This window comes from Artemia franciscana, unplaced genomic scaffold (assembly GCF_032884065.1).
Source record: "Artemia franciscana unplaced genomic scaffold, ASM3288406v1 Scaffold_1683, whole genome shotgun sequence".
In the NCBI taxonomy this organism is placed as follows: Eukaryota; Metazoa; Arthropoda; class Branchiopoda; order Anostraca; family Artemiidae; genus Artemia; species Artemia franciscana.
This window is the reverse complement of record NW_027062917.1, coordinates 5,873-24,588: the sequence shown is the minus strand read 5'-3', so window position 1 is coordinate 24,588 and position 18,716 is coordinate 5,873. Positions and strand designations below refer to the sequence as shown.

Below are 18,716 nucleotides of genomic sequence, written 5' to 3'. Positions count from 1 at the left end.
CGCCACTGTTCCAGATGGGGTGCGCCATAGTTCCCGCCTAGTCGGCAACAATGGCGCAAAAAGTGGCTGTCAGAAAACATGACTCCATCAAAACCTGGTTCAAAGAAGAAGTGTGAAATAAATCACCAGTGTAGAATAATAAACTGCCTGCACAACAGTTCAAAAATCGTCCAAAAATGTTAATATTTGCCAAAGTTACGATGCTTTGACCTGAAAGTGCGCCACTGTACCCACCTCTCCCCTATATTTGGCTGGGTCTTGCAAAGCTTGGTTACCGACCAAGGGAGAAGAGAAAATGAGCAAAAGAGCACTATCATTCTCAAATACAAAATGCCCATGTATATAAAACTGGGACGGCATGCACAGAGTGCATTTGAAAATTTATTGTTTTTTCCACTTTTTTTTCCTAGGAATAGGCTAATTAAAATACCTCAGTTGATTAATTCGAAACTAAACACCAAACTTAGTTGAAAGCTTTCTTCGAGGGTTCTCAGAAAACCAAAGTTTTCTTACGAATTGAATTGAAAAAAAGAAAAAAAAACTGAAAGTAAGGAGTGACATTAAAACTTAAAACGAACAGAAATTACTTCGTATATGAAAGGGACTGCTTCCTCGTGAACGCCCCGCTCTTTACGCTAAAGTTTTTTACTGTTTTAAAAATAGAGTTAAGAGAAAGAGTCGGACTTTAGCGTGAAGAGCGTGGCGCTGATGAGGAAGCAGCCCCTTTCATTTTGAAGTAATTTCTGTTCGTTTTATGTTTTAATGTCACTCCTTACTTTAAGTTAAAAAACACTTGTTTTTATTTAATTTAATTTCTGAACGTTTTCGAATCAATGCATGTTTTGATTTATGCTCTCCACAGATGAATAATTAAAACGAAATTTGCGTTTTTTTTTTTTTTTGGCTAAACGGTTTTCTCATAGTTTTGATCGAATGATCTTGAGGAAAAAAAAAGAAGCGCGGATGGAGGTCTAGTTGCCCTCCGATTTTTTGGTTACTTAAAAAGGCAACTAGAACTTTTATTTTTTTTATGAATGTTTTTATTGGTAAAATTATTAGTAAAAATAAATTTTATTAGTTAAAGATATACGCAACTTAAAAATTAGCTTACGTAAAGAAACTTCTGTATTCTCATATTTTTATTACATATATGAGGGGGTTCACCCCCTCGTCAGTACCTCACTCTTCACGCTAAAGCTTAAATTTTGTCCCAGTTTCTTAAGAATGACCCCTGAATAACAAAAGCCGTAGAATAAATAGTTGAAAAATCTAAAAATACTTTAGCGTAAAGAGCGAGGTATTAGGAGGAAGAGAGCCCCTCATATGCGTAATAATTTCTGTTCCTTTGAACAGAAATTATTCTGGAATATTAACAGGAATTAATATTTACAGGAAAATAATAAGAGGAATATTCTGTTACTTTCAGTTGAAAAACTTTATTTATTTTTTCATTGTTTTTTTAAATAATGCTAGAAAATCCTGCGCTCCCTTCATGGAAATTTTCTTCCCCCATGACAAATTCATCCATGAAAAGTTCCCCTGACATATCCCCCTCTTCTCAACCCCTGCCCCCAACCAAATGAAAACGCCCCAGAAAACGTCTGTACACTTCCCAATAACCATTACTATATGTAAGCACTGGTCAGTGTTAGTAACTTGTAGCCCCTCCCACGGGGACTGTGGGGGAGTAGGTCATCCCAAAAGGCATAGTTGTAAGGATTTTCAACTACGCTGAATAAAATGGCTATCTCAGAATTTTGATCCGGTGACTTTGGGAAAATAATTAGCGTGCGACGGGGGCCTAGGTGCCCTCCGATTTTTTTGGTCAATTAAAAAGGGCACTAGAACTTTTCATTTCCGTTAGAATGAACCCTCTCGCAATATTCTAGGACCACTGGGTCGATACGATCACCCCTGAAAAAAAAAAAAAAAAAAAAAAAAAATAAAAAATAAACACGCATCCGTGATCTGCCTTCTGACAAAAAAAAACACAAAATTCCACATTTTTAAACAGTTCGTGGTAACAAGCTGTAGTAAGGAGCGACCAGGCTCAATAGTAACCAAAACCCTAAAAAAATGGAATTTTGATACCAATAGTTATATCAAAAGAATGGCATTTTAATGCTGATTTTAAATATATAAGTTTCATCAAGATTAGTCTTACCCATCAAAAGTTACGAGCCTGAAAAAATTTGCCTCATTTTAGAAAATAGGGGGAAACACCCCCTAAAAGTCATACGATCTTAACAAAAATCACACATCAGATTCAGCGTATCAGAGAACCTTGTTGTGGTAGTTTCAAGCCCCAATCTATAAAAAACGTGGAATTTCGCATTTTTGGCCAGAAGACAAATCACGGATGCGTATTTATTTGTTTTTTTCCCAGGGGTGATTGTATCGACTCAGTGGTCCCATAATGTCGCAAAAGGGCTCATTCTAACGGAAATAATAATTTCTAATACCCTGTTTAAGTGACCAAAAAATTGGAGGGCACCTAGGCTCCCTCTCACGGTCATTTTCCCCCAAATTCACCGGATCCAAATTCTGAGATAGCCATTTTATTCACCACAGTCGAAAAACACAATAACTATGTCATTGGGGACGACTTATTCCCCCGCAGTCCCCGTGGGAGGGGCTGTAAGTTACAATCTTTGACCTGTGTGTACATATAGTAATGGATACTAAGAAGTGTACAGACGTTTTCAGGGGAATTTTTTGGTTTGGGGGGGGGAAGAGACTTTCAATGGAGGGGGCGCAGGATTTTCTAGCATTGTTAAAAAAAAAAACAATGAAAAAATAAACATGAAAAGTTTTTTTCTACTGAAAGTAAGAAGCAGCATTAAAACTTAAAACGAACAGAAATTATTACGCATCTGAGGGGTCTACCTCCTCGTAATACCTCGATCTTTACGCTAAAGCATTTTTAGTAATTTCAACTATTTATTCTACGGCCTTTGTGATTCAGGGGTCATTCTTAAGGAATTGGGCTTTAATATCAAGAGCGAGGTATCGACGATGGGTGAGCCCCCTCATATACGCAATAAAAACATACGAATATTGAAGTTCGCTACGTAATTTAATTCGTAAGTTACGTATATTTTTTACTTATGAAAACGTTCGTAAAAAGTTAAAAGTTATGGTTGCCTTTTTAAGTAATCAAAAAATAGGAGGGCAACTAGGTCTCCTACCTCGCTCCTTTTTTCTCAAAATCTTCCGATTAAAACTGTGAAAAAGCCATTTAGCCCCAAAAAATTAATATGCAAATTTTGTTTTAATTATTTATGTGTGGAGAGCCAAGATCAAACCATGCATTAATTCCAAGACGTCCAGAAATTAAACAAAAAAAACGAGTTTTTTTAAATGAAAGTAACGAGCGACATTAAAACTTAAAACGAACAGAAATTACTCCGTATAGAAAAGGGGCTTTTCCTCCTCAACGCCCCGCTCTTTACGCTAAGGTTTGAATCTTTCTCTTAACTCTACATTTTAAAACAGTAAAAAACCTTAGCGTAAAGAGCGGGGCGTTGAGGAGAAAAAGCCCCTTTCATATACGGAGTAATTTCTGATCGTTTTAAGTTTTAATGTCGCTCCTTACTTTCACTTAAAAAAACTTTTTTTTTGTTTAATTGTAGATAGGAGCTTGAAACTACAGTAGGATTCGCTGATACGCTGAATCTGGTGGTGTAAATTTCGTTAAGGTTCTATGATTTTTACGGGTTGTTTCCTCCTCACCTGTGCTTCCAAACTTAAGTCTCTAGCCGGCAATCCTTCAATTCGTCGCAATCCAAGTTTCTAACACCAGTCACGACCCGGTAGGGCAACGGGGAGGAAGCTACGGGGTTCTGCTCCGCCTCAAGGTTTGTCGCTTGACCTAAATCTCTTGACTTGTCTAGTTCTTCACCTTACCGCATTATTAGGTATTTTGGATATTTGCATCTACCAAGCTCCAAATACTTTTTACAAAGGCGCTGTCTACGTGTGGTAACACTTTTAAGATGTATACCTCACTTTGATTTAATTTTCCCCATGATTTCGGCTTTGTGTGCACAACTATACTGAAGGCTCCTGACTATTTCTCATTTCTAGGTTTCTTCATTGCATTGAAATAATTTATGAAAATTTCACACTCTATTAACAAGCAGCTGATTATACCAGCTTGTCATTTTGGTCTCTGGAGGGTATTATCGGCGATCTGAAAAGATTCTTTCTGGTAACCGACTTGTAAAATTTCAGGTAGCTGAAAATATTCTAGGGGACTGTTAGAAAACAGGAAAATAAATCGAAAAATGGTTCCAATCATCTTACAGGTTATTGTCTTCTGCTCATGATAGTACCGATTTTGTTCTAAAAGCAATATCCTTTATCGAGTGCACTTGTGAAAAAGACCCAGACATTTTCTAAGATTTCTAAGCAATTAGAGGAAATAGAGCAAAATCCGTTCAAACATTTTGTAGCATCTTCAAGAAGCTATGGCCTGATATTAAAAGCGGCATCTTCCGCCAATGAATACTTGAGTACTTTTTAAATAAAAATTTTCAATTTAACATGGGATTTTCGAGTTCCATCAGTTCACTTAATCACGTTCTTAAGTAAAACAGCGTATTAGTCATTCAAAATCTTAAACTTCAAGAACAAATTCACGTCAGGACAGAATGAACTCGTCGCTTTTCGCCATGTGACAAGGAACAAAGATAAGATAAATGACAAGTCCTCTTAATAATCCCTAAGTTGTGGCTCACATGATTCGCAAGGCTATAAGGGCATGTGCCAGGTACAGGGCCGCCAAAAGGGGACAGTGTATATTTCAGTTTTTACGGAGATAAAAACAAATGATTTTAAAAATCTAGGGGGGGGGGGGCATTGTTGGTTTTCCTGATTATTTCATTAGTGCCAAAAGGGCGTTTCTCGAAATCTAGGGGCAAACCGCATCCCAGTTTCAATCTACAGCTCATCCCCTAGAAAATCTTCCTCGCGGAGCACCCTGAAGGAGTATTCTGCCAACCAGATATAAAGGTACGCAATGTTTTTTACACCTATGTCAATCTTCAAGAAAATTATGAAACAGGAATCTTTAATTGACGTAGGTCGCCCTATTTCGGGATTTGCCGATAACGATCAATTGACCCCCTCTCACAGTTTGCAAACCTGGACTCTTGGCGTCACAGGCGTCTAACGACTCCTCCCTCTTGGATTTTGGCCATCTAGAGCCCTCTCTTTATTAATCCCTTTCAATCTGTCTACCTTCATAGCATCAGAATAAAAAGAGAATTTGAATGCATTCCATTGCGATACAAACAAGAGACTTCAAATTATCTGTCTCAACATCGGATTAGTAAATGAAATAAAATGGATCAATCAAAAGCGTACGCAGAGGAGGGGCTCGGGCTTGAATTCGGCAAATGATGAATTTTCTTGAATTTCTTAGCATTCCATATCAAAATATACAGAGCCTTTTTCGTATTAGCGCTCCCCCACAAAAACTCATGTGTACGTGCATACTCATAGAAAAAAATTCGCTGCAAACAGACAGTTTTTGTCCTTCCATGAATCTCACGGGCAAGGTTTTTAGCAGATACAGGGACTCACTAATTCTAATTTAAGATTTGAACAAAAATGGAAGATTTTAACTTTTGATAATACCTTGTTTTCATTGCAAGTGCGAAAAAATTAGCTGTGTAAAACACGTGATAAAAAAGTTTAAGCCATTTCATACAGAAAATGAACACGTGCCAAGATTATTGAAACATGACCAAATAGCCTGATGAGACCCAATTCAAGGTCTAAAAGTCAGTATCTAAGAAGTTAAAATGTATCAAACTTTGCAATTTAATTTTTTCTCTACCAAAGCGTAGCTTTTGGATTCAAGATAAAAAAAGAAAGAAAAATGGGATCATTTACAGAAAAAAATTGCAAAAATCGTCGGCATACCGTTAACTAGCCAAATTAAAATCTCAGAAATATCAATACTTACATTTTTAGGAAAACTACTGTATATTCTGTCATTTAGGTTTCCCCGTTCGATATCAAGACAAATGATGCCTCCTATCTTTTTTTAAAAATGTAAAAATAATTCGTGCTATGTTAGCAACATGTTATGTCATTTTAAAAGTTGGGTTGAGACAGTTTGAGTTTGGGTTGAGGTTTGATTCAACTTTTTTTTGATAGGATGATGCTAATCTGAAGGTGACTAAATTTGCTACTTATGTTTCTGTTACATTTGGATGGCTTAGGTAGAATCGTAGAATTATCAATCTGTACTGATTTTCATTCTCATTTTCGGTGAGTGTAAACACATGGCTACAGTAGTTTGTCCTTCTCCTAAACAGAAGAATTGGCGCAAGCTATGTTGCCTAAAATGGGGCTTATAACAGTTATTAGTTGTAAATATGCCTATAGCTAGTGAACAAATAGAACTTAACTTGATGAAATTATTAATTGCAATTTATTTATTGGGAATTAAGATCTTTCATTTTTATTACATTATCTTTTTAATTTTGCGAGAGGTTGACCGACTTTTAGAAATTGCGTGCAACGTGTGGCACATGCCAAGCCTAGCGGGGAGTGTACGGCATAGGTGGAGCTATGAGATGTACATCAGCAGGTTTAAAGCAAGCGACTGCTCAATACTTTCCAATTGAAATTTGACAGTCCGAGCATTTTTAAATGAAGCGGCATTATTAGTTATCTTTTGTCAGAAGTCAGTAAAAACTTGAAGACACGACAATTACGAAATGACTCAATTATTTCCAATTTATCTTCAGAGGGTGGACGAGCTCTTCGGTCATGGGTAAAGCGAGTGACAAGAATAGAACTTTATTTGATGGAATTGGAACTAAGATATTTTCTTTTCCATACTTCTTTCTATTGACACCTTGATTACAGAACAGATTTTTATTAAACCTGAGTATTTTTTGTTTGTTTTTTCCATAGCTTTTTTCCACATTTCGGCATGACATAGTAGCTTCATTGAAACATATTCCACTGTCTTCAGAATTTTCTCAGAACTTCCGTCAGTACTGAAGTAGGTATAATACTCATTTTCCCAAAATATTATTGATATCCTATTCGAACTTACAGAAATCATTAGAAAATAGTGATTTGATGTTAAAATTGTTTCCCCATTTGTTAGAGGCTTCAGGAAACTTTGCATGCTCGGGCATATCGTCATTAATTAAACTTAAAAGATATTGAACAGCCCCTTTTAGTGTTATTCCCACTTGAACAATTTTAGTCTTGTGACTTAAATTCGTTTAAATTACCTCAATCTAACACAGCAAAAATTCCAAGCGAGAATACGGTGTTTAAAATGTTGTCATTTACACAAAGGAAATTCAGATGGCTTGTCGTCTTTTAAAAATGATCTTGGGCTGGGAGTTGATCATTCAAATCCCTCTTTTCCTCTTGTTTGCAGGTATTCAAGCAATCAAGTGCACAAAGATGTGACCTTTAGGGCAGGATGCCAGATTCAAACCTGAATTTGTTTCCGAATTGGGCAAGTGGTCTTTCTGACCAGCCATAAGGGGATGGGGATCCTTACCTGCAGGCAGATATGGATGCAACTACGAGATAAAGCCTTATTTTAATCCGCATCTTAGTTGTGGAAAAACTGTACTTCAATGCCTTTTAGTTCTTACTCAAATCCATTAGAAAAGTTTAAGAGAGAAAACGAGAATAAGGTTTTTTTCTCAATGACGTAGGCCTCTACTGGTAATGTTACAAAAACCTTTTCAATAATTTGGTTTTAACGCAGTTGCGCCATTTCAAAAATACAGGGGGGGGGGGTATGGTACTGCTGTATTATACCACCAGCACTCAAGTTTACGATGTGTAAAACTCGAGAACAAACCAGTTTTAACTGTCTGTATTAAGGAACAATTAGCTTATGCTTAGTGGAAAACAAGCGACGGGTGACATTACATTTGAATTATAAAATTTGGGGTATTATTTTGCAAATTGGGGAAGGGGAAGGTTAGGTAACCTCCAACCCCCTCCCCCTAATGTTCAAATTTATGGCCCAATTTTTTTTTTATAAAGCGTTATATTTTCATGGTGTTTTGATATTTTTCATTAGGATTAACCTAACTTCACTTCTTGAGTGTTGGCGACATAATACATAAGTACCCAGGATATTTTTAGAAACTACGACCGAGCCATTTTTGTGGCACTTGGTATTTATCAAGTGACATATAGCTATCGCAAATTCTGTCGGTCCCGGTTTTGCTAGTTTAGGCACCGGGATGAAACTTCGTGGGAAGAATAAGCACAAATCCTAGATACGTGATTGACATAACCATAACGGATCCACTTTATTTGGGTGAGTTGGGGGGGGGGACGGTTAATTATGAAAATTAGAAAAAATGAGGCATTTTTAACTTACGAAGGAGTGATTGGACCTTAATGAAACTTCATATTAGAAGGACCTCGTAACTCAAATCTCTTATTTGATATCCCAACCGGATCTAGTGTCATTGTGGGGATTTAGGGGGGGGGGACCAGAAATCTTGGAAAACACTGAGTGTAGAGATCAGGATGAATCTTGGTGGGAAGAAAAAGCACATGTCCAAGATACGTGACTGACATAACCGGAACAGATCTGCTCCCTTTGGGGAAGTTGGAAGGAGGGTAATTCGAAAAAATGAGGTATTTTTAACTTACGGATGGGAGATCAAATCTTAATGAAATTTGATATTTAGAAGGATCTCGTGCTTCAGAGCTCTTATTTTAAATCCTGACCAATCCGGTGACATTGAGGGGAGTTGAAAGGGAAACCGGAAATCTTCAAAAACGTGAAAATTGAGGTATCTTTATATTACGATTGGGTGGTTGGATCTTAATGAAACTTGATATATAGGTCCATTTTCAATACGAATCGGATCCAGGGACATAGGGGGTTTGAGGGGAGAAACAGAAATCTTGGAAAACGCTTAGAGTGGAGAGATCGGGATGAAACTTGATGGGAGGAATGAGCACAAGTTCTAGATACTTGATTGACATAATTGGAACGGATCCGTTCTCTTTGAGGGAGCTGGGGGACATTTCCAGTGCTTTGCCGAGTTCGGTGCTTCTGGACGTGCTAGGACGATGAAAATTAGTAGGCGTGTCAGTGACCTTCACAAATTGACTCGATAAGCCGTTTTCCCCGATTCAACCATCTGGGGGATTGAAGGGAGAGGAAAAATGAGAAAAAATGAAGTATTTTTTAACTTACGAGTGGGTGATCGGATCTTAATGAATTTAGATGTTTAGAAGGACCTCGTGTCTCAAAGCTCTTAGTTTAAATCCCGACTGGGATTAAGCGTCTGATTTTCCATTTAAATCAATCTATCGATTCTTAGAATTTTGCTAGAGCTCATGCCATATGAGCTTTTGGCTCTTAGCTCTTCCGACCTCGTCACAAGTGCCATGAGCTCTTGTTAGAATGTAGGACGGGAACATATTTCTCTTTTTTTGGATTTTCTTTTTAAATAACAAAATAAAAATGATATTTTTCATAATCACGGAGAGGCAATAGCACCTTACTTCCCTCCCCCCAATTGGTTCTTGTTTTAAAGTACAGTAATACTAAGGCTTAAATATTATTACCCAAATGTTTGCACAAAAATATCGTCATTTTTAATCCTATCCAGAACAACCACAAATTCCGGATATGATTATCAGACATCAATTAAAAACCATAATTGAGTCGCTCCATTTAAAAACTGTCGCTCATCCAAAAAATTCATCTAATGCATTACTCATGCTCCCATAATAGCATAAAAGCTCCTCTGGTCTAAGAAGACAAGTTTGGTTGACCGTCCTTGCAGCAGCCTCAAGGTGAGATGTAGCTAAACAAATTTACATACACAACTACCCAAGCCAGAAATTTGAACAAGAGGCCCGCCAAAGGAAAGACAAGTCAATTCACAAAGATGTTACGCAATACATTCTTTTCACTCGGATTTTGTCACTTTGTTCATAAAAGAACATAGGCAAAGAATAATGGCAAAGTCCTATATTCTAGATTACATCAGAAAAGAATAAGCAAATTTTGAACAACGAATTCTTCAGGCTTTTCATCGGTAGTAAATAAGCACTTTCACAATGCTGAATAGTTTTCTTTGATGAATGCAATATTTTACTTAAAATTCAAAGAGATCGTGGTAACGAACTGTAAGGATTAGAAGAATTAACTTTCTATGCTGGTTCAGCATTAAGTTTAATGCTGCCCCATCAAAAGCTACGAGCATGAGAAAATACTCCTGATTTTCGGAAGAGTAAAGCGATCTTAATGAAAATCACACCATCAGATTCAGCATATCAGAACGCAACTAGAATGCGACAAATCTACTAGAATGCGAAATTTTGCGTTTATGTCAGAACAAAAATCGCGGATGCGTGGTCATTTGTTGTTTTCCCATGGATGGTAGTATCGAACAATTAGTCCTAGGTCATCGGAAGAGGGTTCATCCGAACAGAAATTAAAATTTCTAATGCCCTTTTTAGTAACCAAAATTGACTGACCAGGAGTAAAATGCGACTATACAAAAAAAATGCATTTTTTATCTATAACATATTATTAACTATTTGGCATCATCATGAAATCATGCGACTGTCATGACTTAGCGACTGTGCTAAGGAAAAGTGACGTTTTCTGCTATTTTGTAGCATAAAAACTATGATTCTTTCGCAAAGAGGAGCAAGTTGCTAATGATTGAAAATTGTAAGGTAGCCAATCGATTTAATAATATTGAAATTATGAATAACAATTTCAATTTTTTTAAATACTCGTTATATATAAATTAGGCTTAATAATTTGTAAAGCTTGCAAGGCTGATTGAATGGTCTGAGCCTCACCGATCAGAGGATCATCTTATATCCCAAAATTCTCCGAAAATGGACGAAAACAGGGGATGAATTTAAGTGTACGTGCCTCACCCAGAAGGTCGAAAGCTGCACTAATTACAGGATCGGAGTAGCAAAAAAAATATCATTAATTTGTTATTACCCCTACACGGAAAAGAAGAATTATTTGTTGATTAATACGAAGTGTGAAGGACAGTGCTTTTCACCTAAGATACAAATTTTGGTCTAGGTCTTTCATCACAAAAACTTATAAAGCTAATCAAATGCCCTGAGGTTATTGGGTACCAATAATTATTATTCTTTTACATTATTTCTTTTTTAGTAATAGGTGAGTTAGTGAATCAAGATGATAGAATAGAAAGTATATCCGTGAAAATGGTTTAACCATTGACATTTGAAAATTATGGAAACTTTTACCCCCTCCCACAGGAAAATCCTGAAGGCGGTTTTGTTGAGGCGTACATTTAGCATTGAACACTTAAATGATGAAAGTAGTAGTATGGCAAAAGGTAACAATTGGAAGATTTTAATAAGGACAGGTAGGTATCATGGTTTTCTGAGAAAATATGGACTTTCAAAGATTACATAAATACGAAGATTTTAGTACAGGGAGGAAAGTAATGTAACTATTTTTTTGTAATAGATCAGTTAGGTAAATTAAGATGATAAGAAGCAAATCTGTGAAAAAGGTTGAAACTTTTATCCCTCCTCCCCCCCCCCCCCCCTCACAAATGGGTTACGAATGATTTTGTTGTGACATACACCACACGACTTTTTTATGATGATTTTATACTTGTTTATAGCTATTAATTATAATTCATGGCTATAAACAAACATGAAATATTTCAATTATATATATATAAATATATATATATATATATATATATATATATATATATATATATATATATACGCGTTGGTACCTTCAAATCAATTATTTTCCTGTCGTTGAAACACATCCGAGCAAGTCCAGGTTAAAATCTACATTTACATTTGAGAGCGATAGGTGTCAAACAAATATAATTCTGCTTTCTTTCGAGACAACTTCAAAATAAGAGTTAAATTGAGAAATAATCGCATTTAAATCATGGCAAAAACAAGATTCTGAATGGTATCCTCCCTCGTAAACTTTGTAAACAACGCTCTTGGGACTAATACATAAATCCGCATGCACAGGGGAGGAAAATAAGTTTTGATTATTTTTTTCGAGGTGATAATGAACAAAAACAGTAAATGATTTTGGCCTTCTTTCTTTTTGCTTAACACTGTAGTCAAATGAATAAAAAGAAGCGGATAATACATTGCTAATGATACCCTCGCGGGTATACTAGATTTTAAAGATTACAAACGTTTATCCCCTTTTGAGCTAATTAATTGAAGGAAGTCCTGACAGAAAATAAGTTATGTAAAGCAAGTTTAACCCAGAGACGCCGCTACATGAGTTTAGGCTGGTATTACTGGTTGAAAACAAAAGGCTTAAACCTTCTGGGAAAATTGTCAAATAAATCTTGTTAAATTACCCATCTAAGAAAAAAACAGCAACGGCGATTCTATTAGTATTGTACATTCAATAATACAACATTCGAACAAACATTTATTTAGATGAATGCTGCCAGTGGCATCAAATAAGGGGAGTTTTACCACTCAATATTCCCTCTAGGATGTAAAATCATTTTCTTGGGGGGGGGATATTTTCATCGAAAAATGTCCTTTTTTAGTATTTCCATTGATAGAACAACAAACTTGCCCCTCCCCCCTCGTCCTACAAACATGACTTCAGTAATATGATAATAGAAAGGTCTGAATACTTACAAATACATAATAGCGAATTCCTTTCGGCTCTTTCTCTTCTGGTTCATACTTATCAATAGCTCCCCTTTCCGACGTACCAATAACAAACATTACATTTTATAGGGAAAAAAAAACTGGAAGACTTACCAATACATCGTAGCAAATTTCTCTAAGCTCTTTTTCTACTTTTTCTCGGTACTCTTTAGCCATCTGTTGCTTTCTTTCTGAGCCTTCAGTTTTCTGTTCTATAGATGAAATGACTCGCCATGAGCTTCGTCTGGCTCCAACAACGTTCTTGTAGGCAACTGACAAAAGGTTCCTCTCTTCGTTACTTAATTCAACACCTTTTCATAAAAAAAGGTATTTAATTAGTGCTTTACATCTTAAACTTAACAAAATGCATACAAAACAGAAGTAAATACTTGTACACAGGTGGAGGTAGAGGGAAAAATTGGAACCTGGGGCTTTGATTACGCTGAGTACCAAATTCATATTCACGAGGTAGTTCGTCTTTTCAAAAATGAAAAATGAAAAAAAAGTACAATCATGTATTTTCAACTGCAAAATACAAATAGTATGAAAAACCACTAAGTGGATGATTCATTATTGATGTAATTTATTTAGAACTCAGAACGGATAAATTTACCCACAGACAAGGGGAGAGCAATGAAATGTTAGTTACTTTCTCCGAGAATAATCCCAAGTACTCCCCTCCTTCAAAAAGGAAATAGCAGAGAAATAAAATTCTTGGCAATTTAGACTTTTTCCAAGAAAAAAAATATCTTTTTATCTCAAGGTCAAACATGTTATCCGCGTGGCAGAAAATAGACCCCCAGAACGGTACTTGAGTGGCAACCAGAGGGAACCTAAAGAAGAGGAAAGCCAAAAAATACACTTCGTCATACATACCAGCAGGACCTGAAGTTTATCAGTTCGACAGTCCAACCCCAAAGGGAAGGCGTCTGGGCAGCAGCAAATTTGGGGGAAGGTGGGCCACTCTTTCTGGATGCCTGGGTGCCTCTGGCGACAAAGAAGGATCGAAGGTCTAATGTGTGGTAAATATGCACTAAATTAAATTTTTTTACCAGGAACACACTCCAAGATAACAAACTGTCCCTGAACATCAAGACAAAATTTCCCTAGTTTAAACATATGAACTATTCAAAGGCTAATGTAATCAAGTCCAAAACAAGAGCTAAGAACTCATATGGCACTTGTGACGACATCGGAAGAGCCAAGAGCTCATAAGGCATGAGGCATAGCAAAATTCTAAGAATCAATAGATTGATTTAAAAGGAAAAGCATAGGCGTAATGCCGGTCGGGATTTGATATTAGAGCTCTGAGTCAAGATGTCCTTCTAAATATCAAAATTCACTAAGATCCGATCACCCACTCGTAAGTTATAAATACCTCATTTTTTCTAATTTTTCCTCTCCCTTTAGCCCCCCATATGGTCGAATTTGGGAAAACGACTTTATCAAGTCAATTTGTGCAGCTCCCTGACACACCTACCAATTTTCATCGACCTAGCACGTCCAGAAACACTAAACTCGCCAAAGCACTGGACCCCCCTAACTCCCCCAAAAAGAGCGGATCCATTCTGGTTACGTCAATTGTGTATCTACATTTGCTTATTCTACCCACCAAGTTTCATCCCGATCTCTCCACTCGAAGTCTTTTCCAAGATTTCCGGTTTCCCCCTCCAACTCCCCACAATGTCATCAGGTCTGGTCCGGACTTAAAATAAGAGCTCCTTCTAAATATCAAATTTTATTAACATCCAGTCATCCGTTCGTAAGTTACAAATACCTCAATTTATCTGATTTTTTCGAATTAACACCCCCCCCCCCCCGACTCCCCCAACGAGAGCGGACTCAGTCCAGTTATGTCAATCACGTATCAAGGAATTGTGCTTATTCTTATCACCAAGTTTCATCCCAATCTCTCCACTCTAAGCGTAGATTTCCACTTACAACTCTATTTCCAAGATTTCCTGTTTCCCCTCCAACTCCCCCCAATATCACATGACATGGTCGGGATTTAAAACAAGAGCTTTGAGACACGAGGTCCTTCTAAATATCAAACTTCATTAAGGTCCGATCAGCCATTCGTAAGTTAAAAATACCTCATTTTTTCAATTTTTCCTCTCCCTCCAGCCCCCCAGATGGTCGAATCGGGGAAACGACTGTGATGAAGGCATTTTGTGCAGGTCCCTGACATGCCTACCAATTTTCATTGTCTTAGCACGTCCATAAGCACCGAACTCGTGCAAAGCACTGGAAATCCCCCCGAACTCCCCCAAAGAGAGCAGATCTGGTCTAGTCATGTCAATCACGTATCTAGAACTTGTGCTAATTCTTCCCATCAAGTTTCATCCCGACCTCTCAACTCTAAGCGTTTTCCAAGGTTTCCAGTTTCTAAGATTTCTGTCCCCTCCACCCCCTGAATCCGATACGATGTCCCCGGATCCAATACGAATTGAAAATGGAGCATCTGAGACATGAGATCTTTCTATATATCAAGAAAGATTCATTCACCAATTCGTAAAATACAGACAAATAAATTTTCACGTTTTCCAAGATTTCCGATTTCCCCTTCCAACTCCTCCCAGTGTGACTGGATCTGATCAAGATTTAAAATAAGAGCTCTGAACCACAAGATCCTTCTAAATATCATATTTCATTAATATCTGATCACCCGTTCATAAGTTAGAATTACCTTATTGTTTCTAATTTTCCAAATTATCCCCCCCAACTCCCCCAAAGAGAGCCGATCCGGTATGCTTATGTCAGTCACGTATCTAGGACTTATGCTTATATATCCCACCAAGTTTCATTCTGATCTCTCGAACTCCACGCATTTTCCAAGATTTCCGGTTTCCTCCTCCAACTCCCCCTAATGTCATCGGATCCGGTCAGGATTTAAAATAAAAGCTCTGAGACACGAGGTCCTTCTAAATATTAAATTTCATTAAGATCCAATCACTCGTACGTAAGTTAAAAATACCTCATGTTTCCTAATTTTTTCGAATTACCGAATTGGGTCCCCCCCCCCCCCCAACTCCCCAAAAGAGAGCAGATCCGCTCCGAGTGTGTCAATCACGTTCCTAGGACTTGTGATTATTCATCCCACCAAGTTTTATACTGATCTCTCCACTCTAAGCGTTTTCCAAGATTTCCAGTTCCCCCAATGAAACTGGATACGGTTGGGATTTAAAATAAGAGGTCTGAGCTGCGATATCCTTCTAAATATAAAATTTCATTAAGATCCAACCACTCGTTCATAAGTTAAAAATACCTCATTTTTTCTAATTTTCCCACATTACACTTCCGCCACTCCCCCAAAGAAAGAAGATCCGTTCCAGTTATGTCAATCACGTATCTAGGACTTGAGTTTGTTTTTTTCCCACCAAGTTTCATCCCAATCTCTCCACTCTAAACGTTTTCCGGCCCCAACCCCCCAAATCCCCCAATGGCACTGGATCGGGTCGGGATTTAAAATAAGATATCTGAGTTATTTTCAAGATTTCAGGTTTCCCCCTCCAACGCCTCCCCTCTAAGGTCGGGATTTAAAATAAAAGCTCTCACACACAATATCCTTCTAAATATCAAATTTCATCAAGATCCAACAACACATTCGTAAGTTAAAAATATATCATTTTTTTAATTTTTCCAATTAACCATACCAAGTGCCCAAATAACAAATACCAAGTGCCATAAAAAAAACTGAGAAAAGGCAAGAGACTAACTGTATGTTGTTATTTCTGCATATTAATTATCTGGTAGACCAAAGAAACTGCATAATTTTCTGTTCTGTTTCTTTATTTAATTCAAATGTGCAGAGAATTCTTGAAAGGAAAACTGTCATGTAGAAATTTTTAAATGAACGGCAAGTTTTTTTTCATTTTTACTAACAATCCTTATTTTCATAGATGACTAAATCATAGATGCAGTCGTAGGTGAAAAATATGTCTGACTTAGATTTGAAAACAACATAAGAAACCCATCCCAAGAGGAGCAGCCAGAATTATCATTTTTGGCCATAATCTTCCATTATTCTGAGAAGGTTCCTCAAATCAAACCTAGGAAGACATCCCCACCATTTCCCCCAAGTATAGGTAGCATTGCAACCATTACAGATCTTCTCATCTGTGCAAGTAAGTTGACCAACAGAACCATCTATTGTGTTTTAAGGAATGGGAAGTCTCATTTAACTCTTTATTTGTTAAAAATACCAAAAACACTATAATTAGTTGCTTTGCAAAATGTCACATACCTGTTTCTGTGACTGATTTCATGGCAGCAGCCATATCGTCATATCTTTCTGCTTGTTCAGCCAACTTAGCTCTTTGAACCAATTCTTCTTTGTCCATTTCTTTTTATTTGATCAGGTACTAAATCTGAAATATAAAAGGACAAAAGCCATTATATTTCATACTTTAAAGAAATGGGGACATAATAAATTTAAATCTTAAAAAATTAGAATGATTTTTTCTATGTAAATACAGAACGGAATTGTTTCAACATGTAGGCAGGGGGGGGGGCATTTTTTCCATTTTATCCAAAAGAAATGCCAAAAATGTAGTCTCAAAATCTAGGGAGGGGTAATAGCTCCCCCTCATAATTGGCTTCCATTGTTCATAAGCAATTTTTCTCAGTAAGGGGTATTTCTGGGCGTCCTGCAACAATATTTAACTTCTTCAATTGGGGGAAGAAAGCAGAGATAGGTAGTTGCCCTCTAAGATTTTTGCCTTTCCCTATGTCTTGATAAATTCCTTTCCTGGTATATCAATTTAAAAAAAAAAAAAAAAAAAACCTGAAAAGGGCAGGCTTAATGACAAAGATCTTGTATAGAAGCTCAAAAACTAATGTAATCAATTACTATGAAAAAAAAAACTGAAACAGACCCAGAATTTCATTCTAGGATAGAAGTTTTAAATCTTAAGACTTAATTAAGCATATTGCCACTTAACTATTTAACAAGTAAAGCAGTTAAGCATTAAATTTTAGACTTTTTGGACTAGTTGATTTTTACATTGCTGATTAAAAGCCTGCAAATTAATTTTGACAAAGCCTTGTTTTAACACTAAGGATATTTATCCTTAAAAGATTAGCCATTCTCAAGAGCATAGAAACACACGCATGCATGTAAGAGTTGCATTTTAGACCACCATCTACTAATTCTAAAGGAGGATCCTTCAGAACAGAACAAAGAAACTGACAATTTTTGATTTTGCAAACAAAAAACATGTTAGGGTTATCATAAACATTATGATTTTACTTAATTTTGGCTTTTTTAATTATTTCATGATTTTTACTGAAGTCAACTTTCCTAGGACTCTAGGTTTATAAAATTATCTTGATGATTTTAAGATTTTGTGCTGCATTAGGGCTTTTTTCACGTTTTTCAATACATTATAAACCAGGATTCTGTGGATCTACTTCTGGAATTTCCAGTTTTTTACAGCAAAATTTGTTCCAGTTCAGCAGAGGCCTGTGCCTTTTGGACCAAGGCTCAAGAATGATACTCAGAACATTCCCATGGCATAGTATAGGCTATAGAATCATTCCTGAGTTTCATCCACTATTTTCTAAGATAACAAAAAGCTCCTCATCTAGAATTTTATCAGCACATCAAGTGGTATATTCATACCACTAGTCTTAATATTGGTTAAGAGACCAAGTTGTTGGACAGCTAATCAATACTTCATCATTTACATCACTGTAAAATCTATATTGTACCTCCTAGAAAGTGGATTGTTTACCATTGGATTCATCTTGATATTTTTCATCAGTATGAGATTAGCTTGACTATTTTAACTTTATACAAAATGAACAATCTTAATTACACTGGTTACTTAACTGTAGAGTCTATCTAAGTACTGTAGAAAGTATATAAATCATAGACAAGCACTGTGAAGCAAAATTATTGTAGCATTGAAATAGTTGTAGCATTCCTAAATTATATTCAGCCAATCCCAAGTAGCTAAAACCAAACATATCATACCCAAGATTAGAAACCTACTGTCCATGCTTATGAAAGACAAATTTTTATCAAATGTTTATCCAAGATTAAGGACTGT

General features: G+C 36.6%; 1 protein-coding gene across 1 annotated transcript in view; it reads right to left on the bottom strand.

Annotated features, from left to right (window-relative positions):
• Nucleotides 1-17,065, bottom strand: part of LOC136042660 (14-3-3 protein zeta-like) — a 28,035-nt gene extending 10,970 nt beyond the window's left edge. The window contains exons 1-2 of the mRNA XM_065727622.1: nucleotides 16,910-17,065; nucleotides 12,781-12,977 (exon numbers count right to left, since the gene is read on the bottom strand). Coding sequence (XP_065583694.1) covers nucleotides 12,781-12,977; nucleotides 16,910-17,006 — 294 coding nt within the window. The 5' untranslated portion in view covers nucleotides 17,007-17,065. The remainder of the gene's footprint in view (nucleotides 1-12,780; nucleotides 12,978-16,909) is intronic.
• Nucleotides 17,066-18,716: the final 1,651 nt, after the last annotated feature.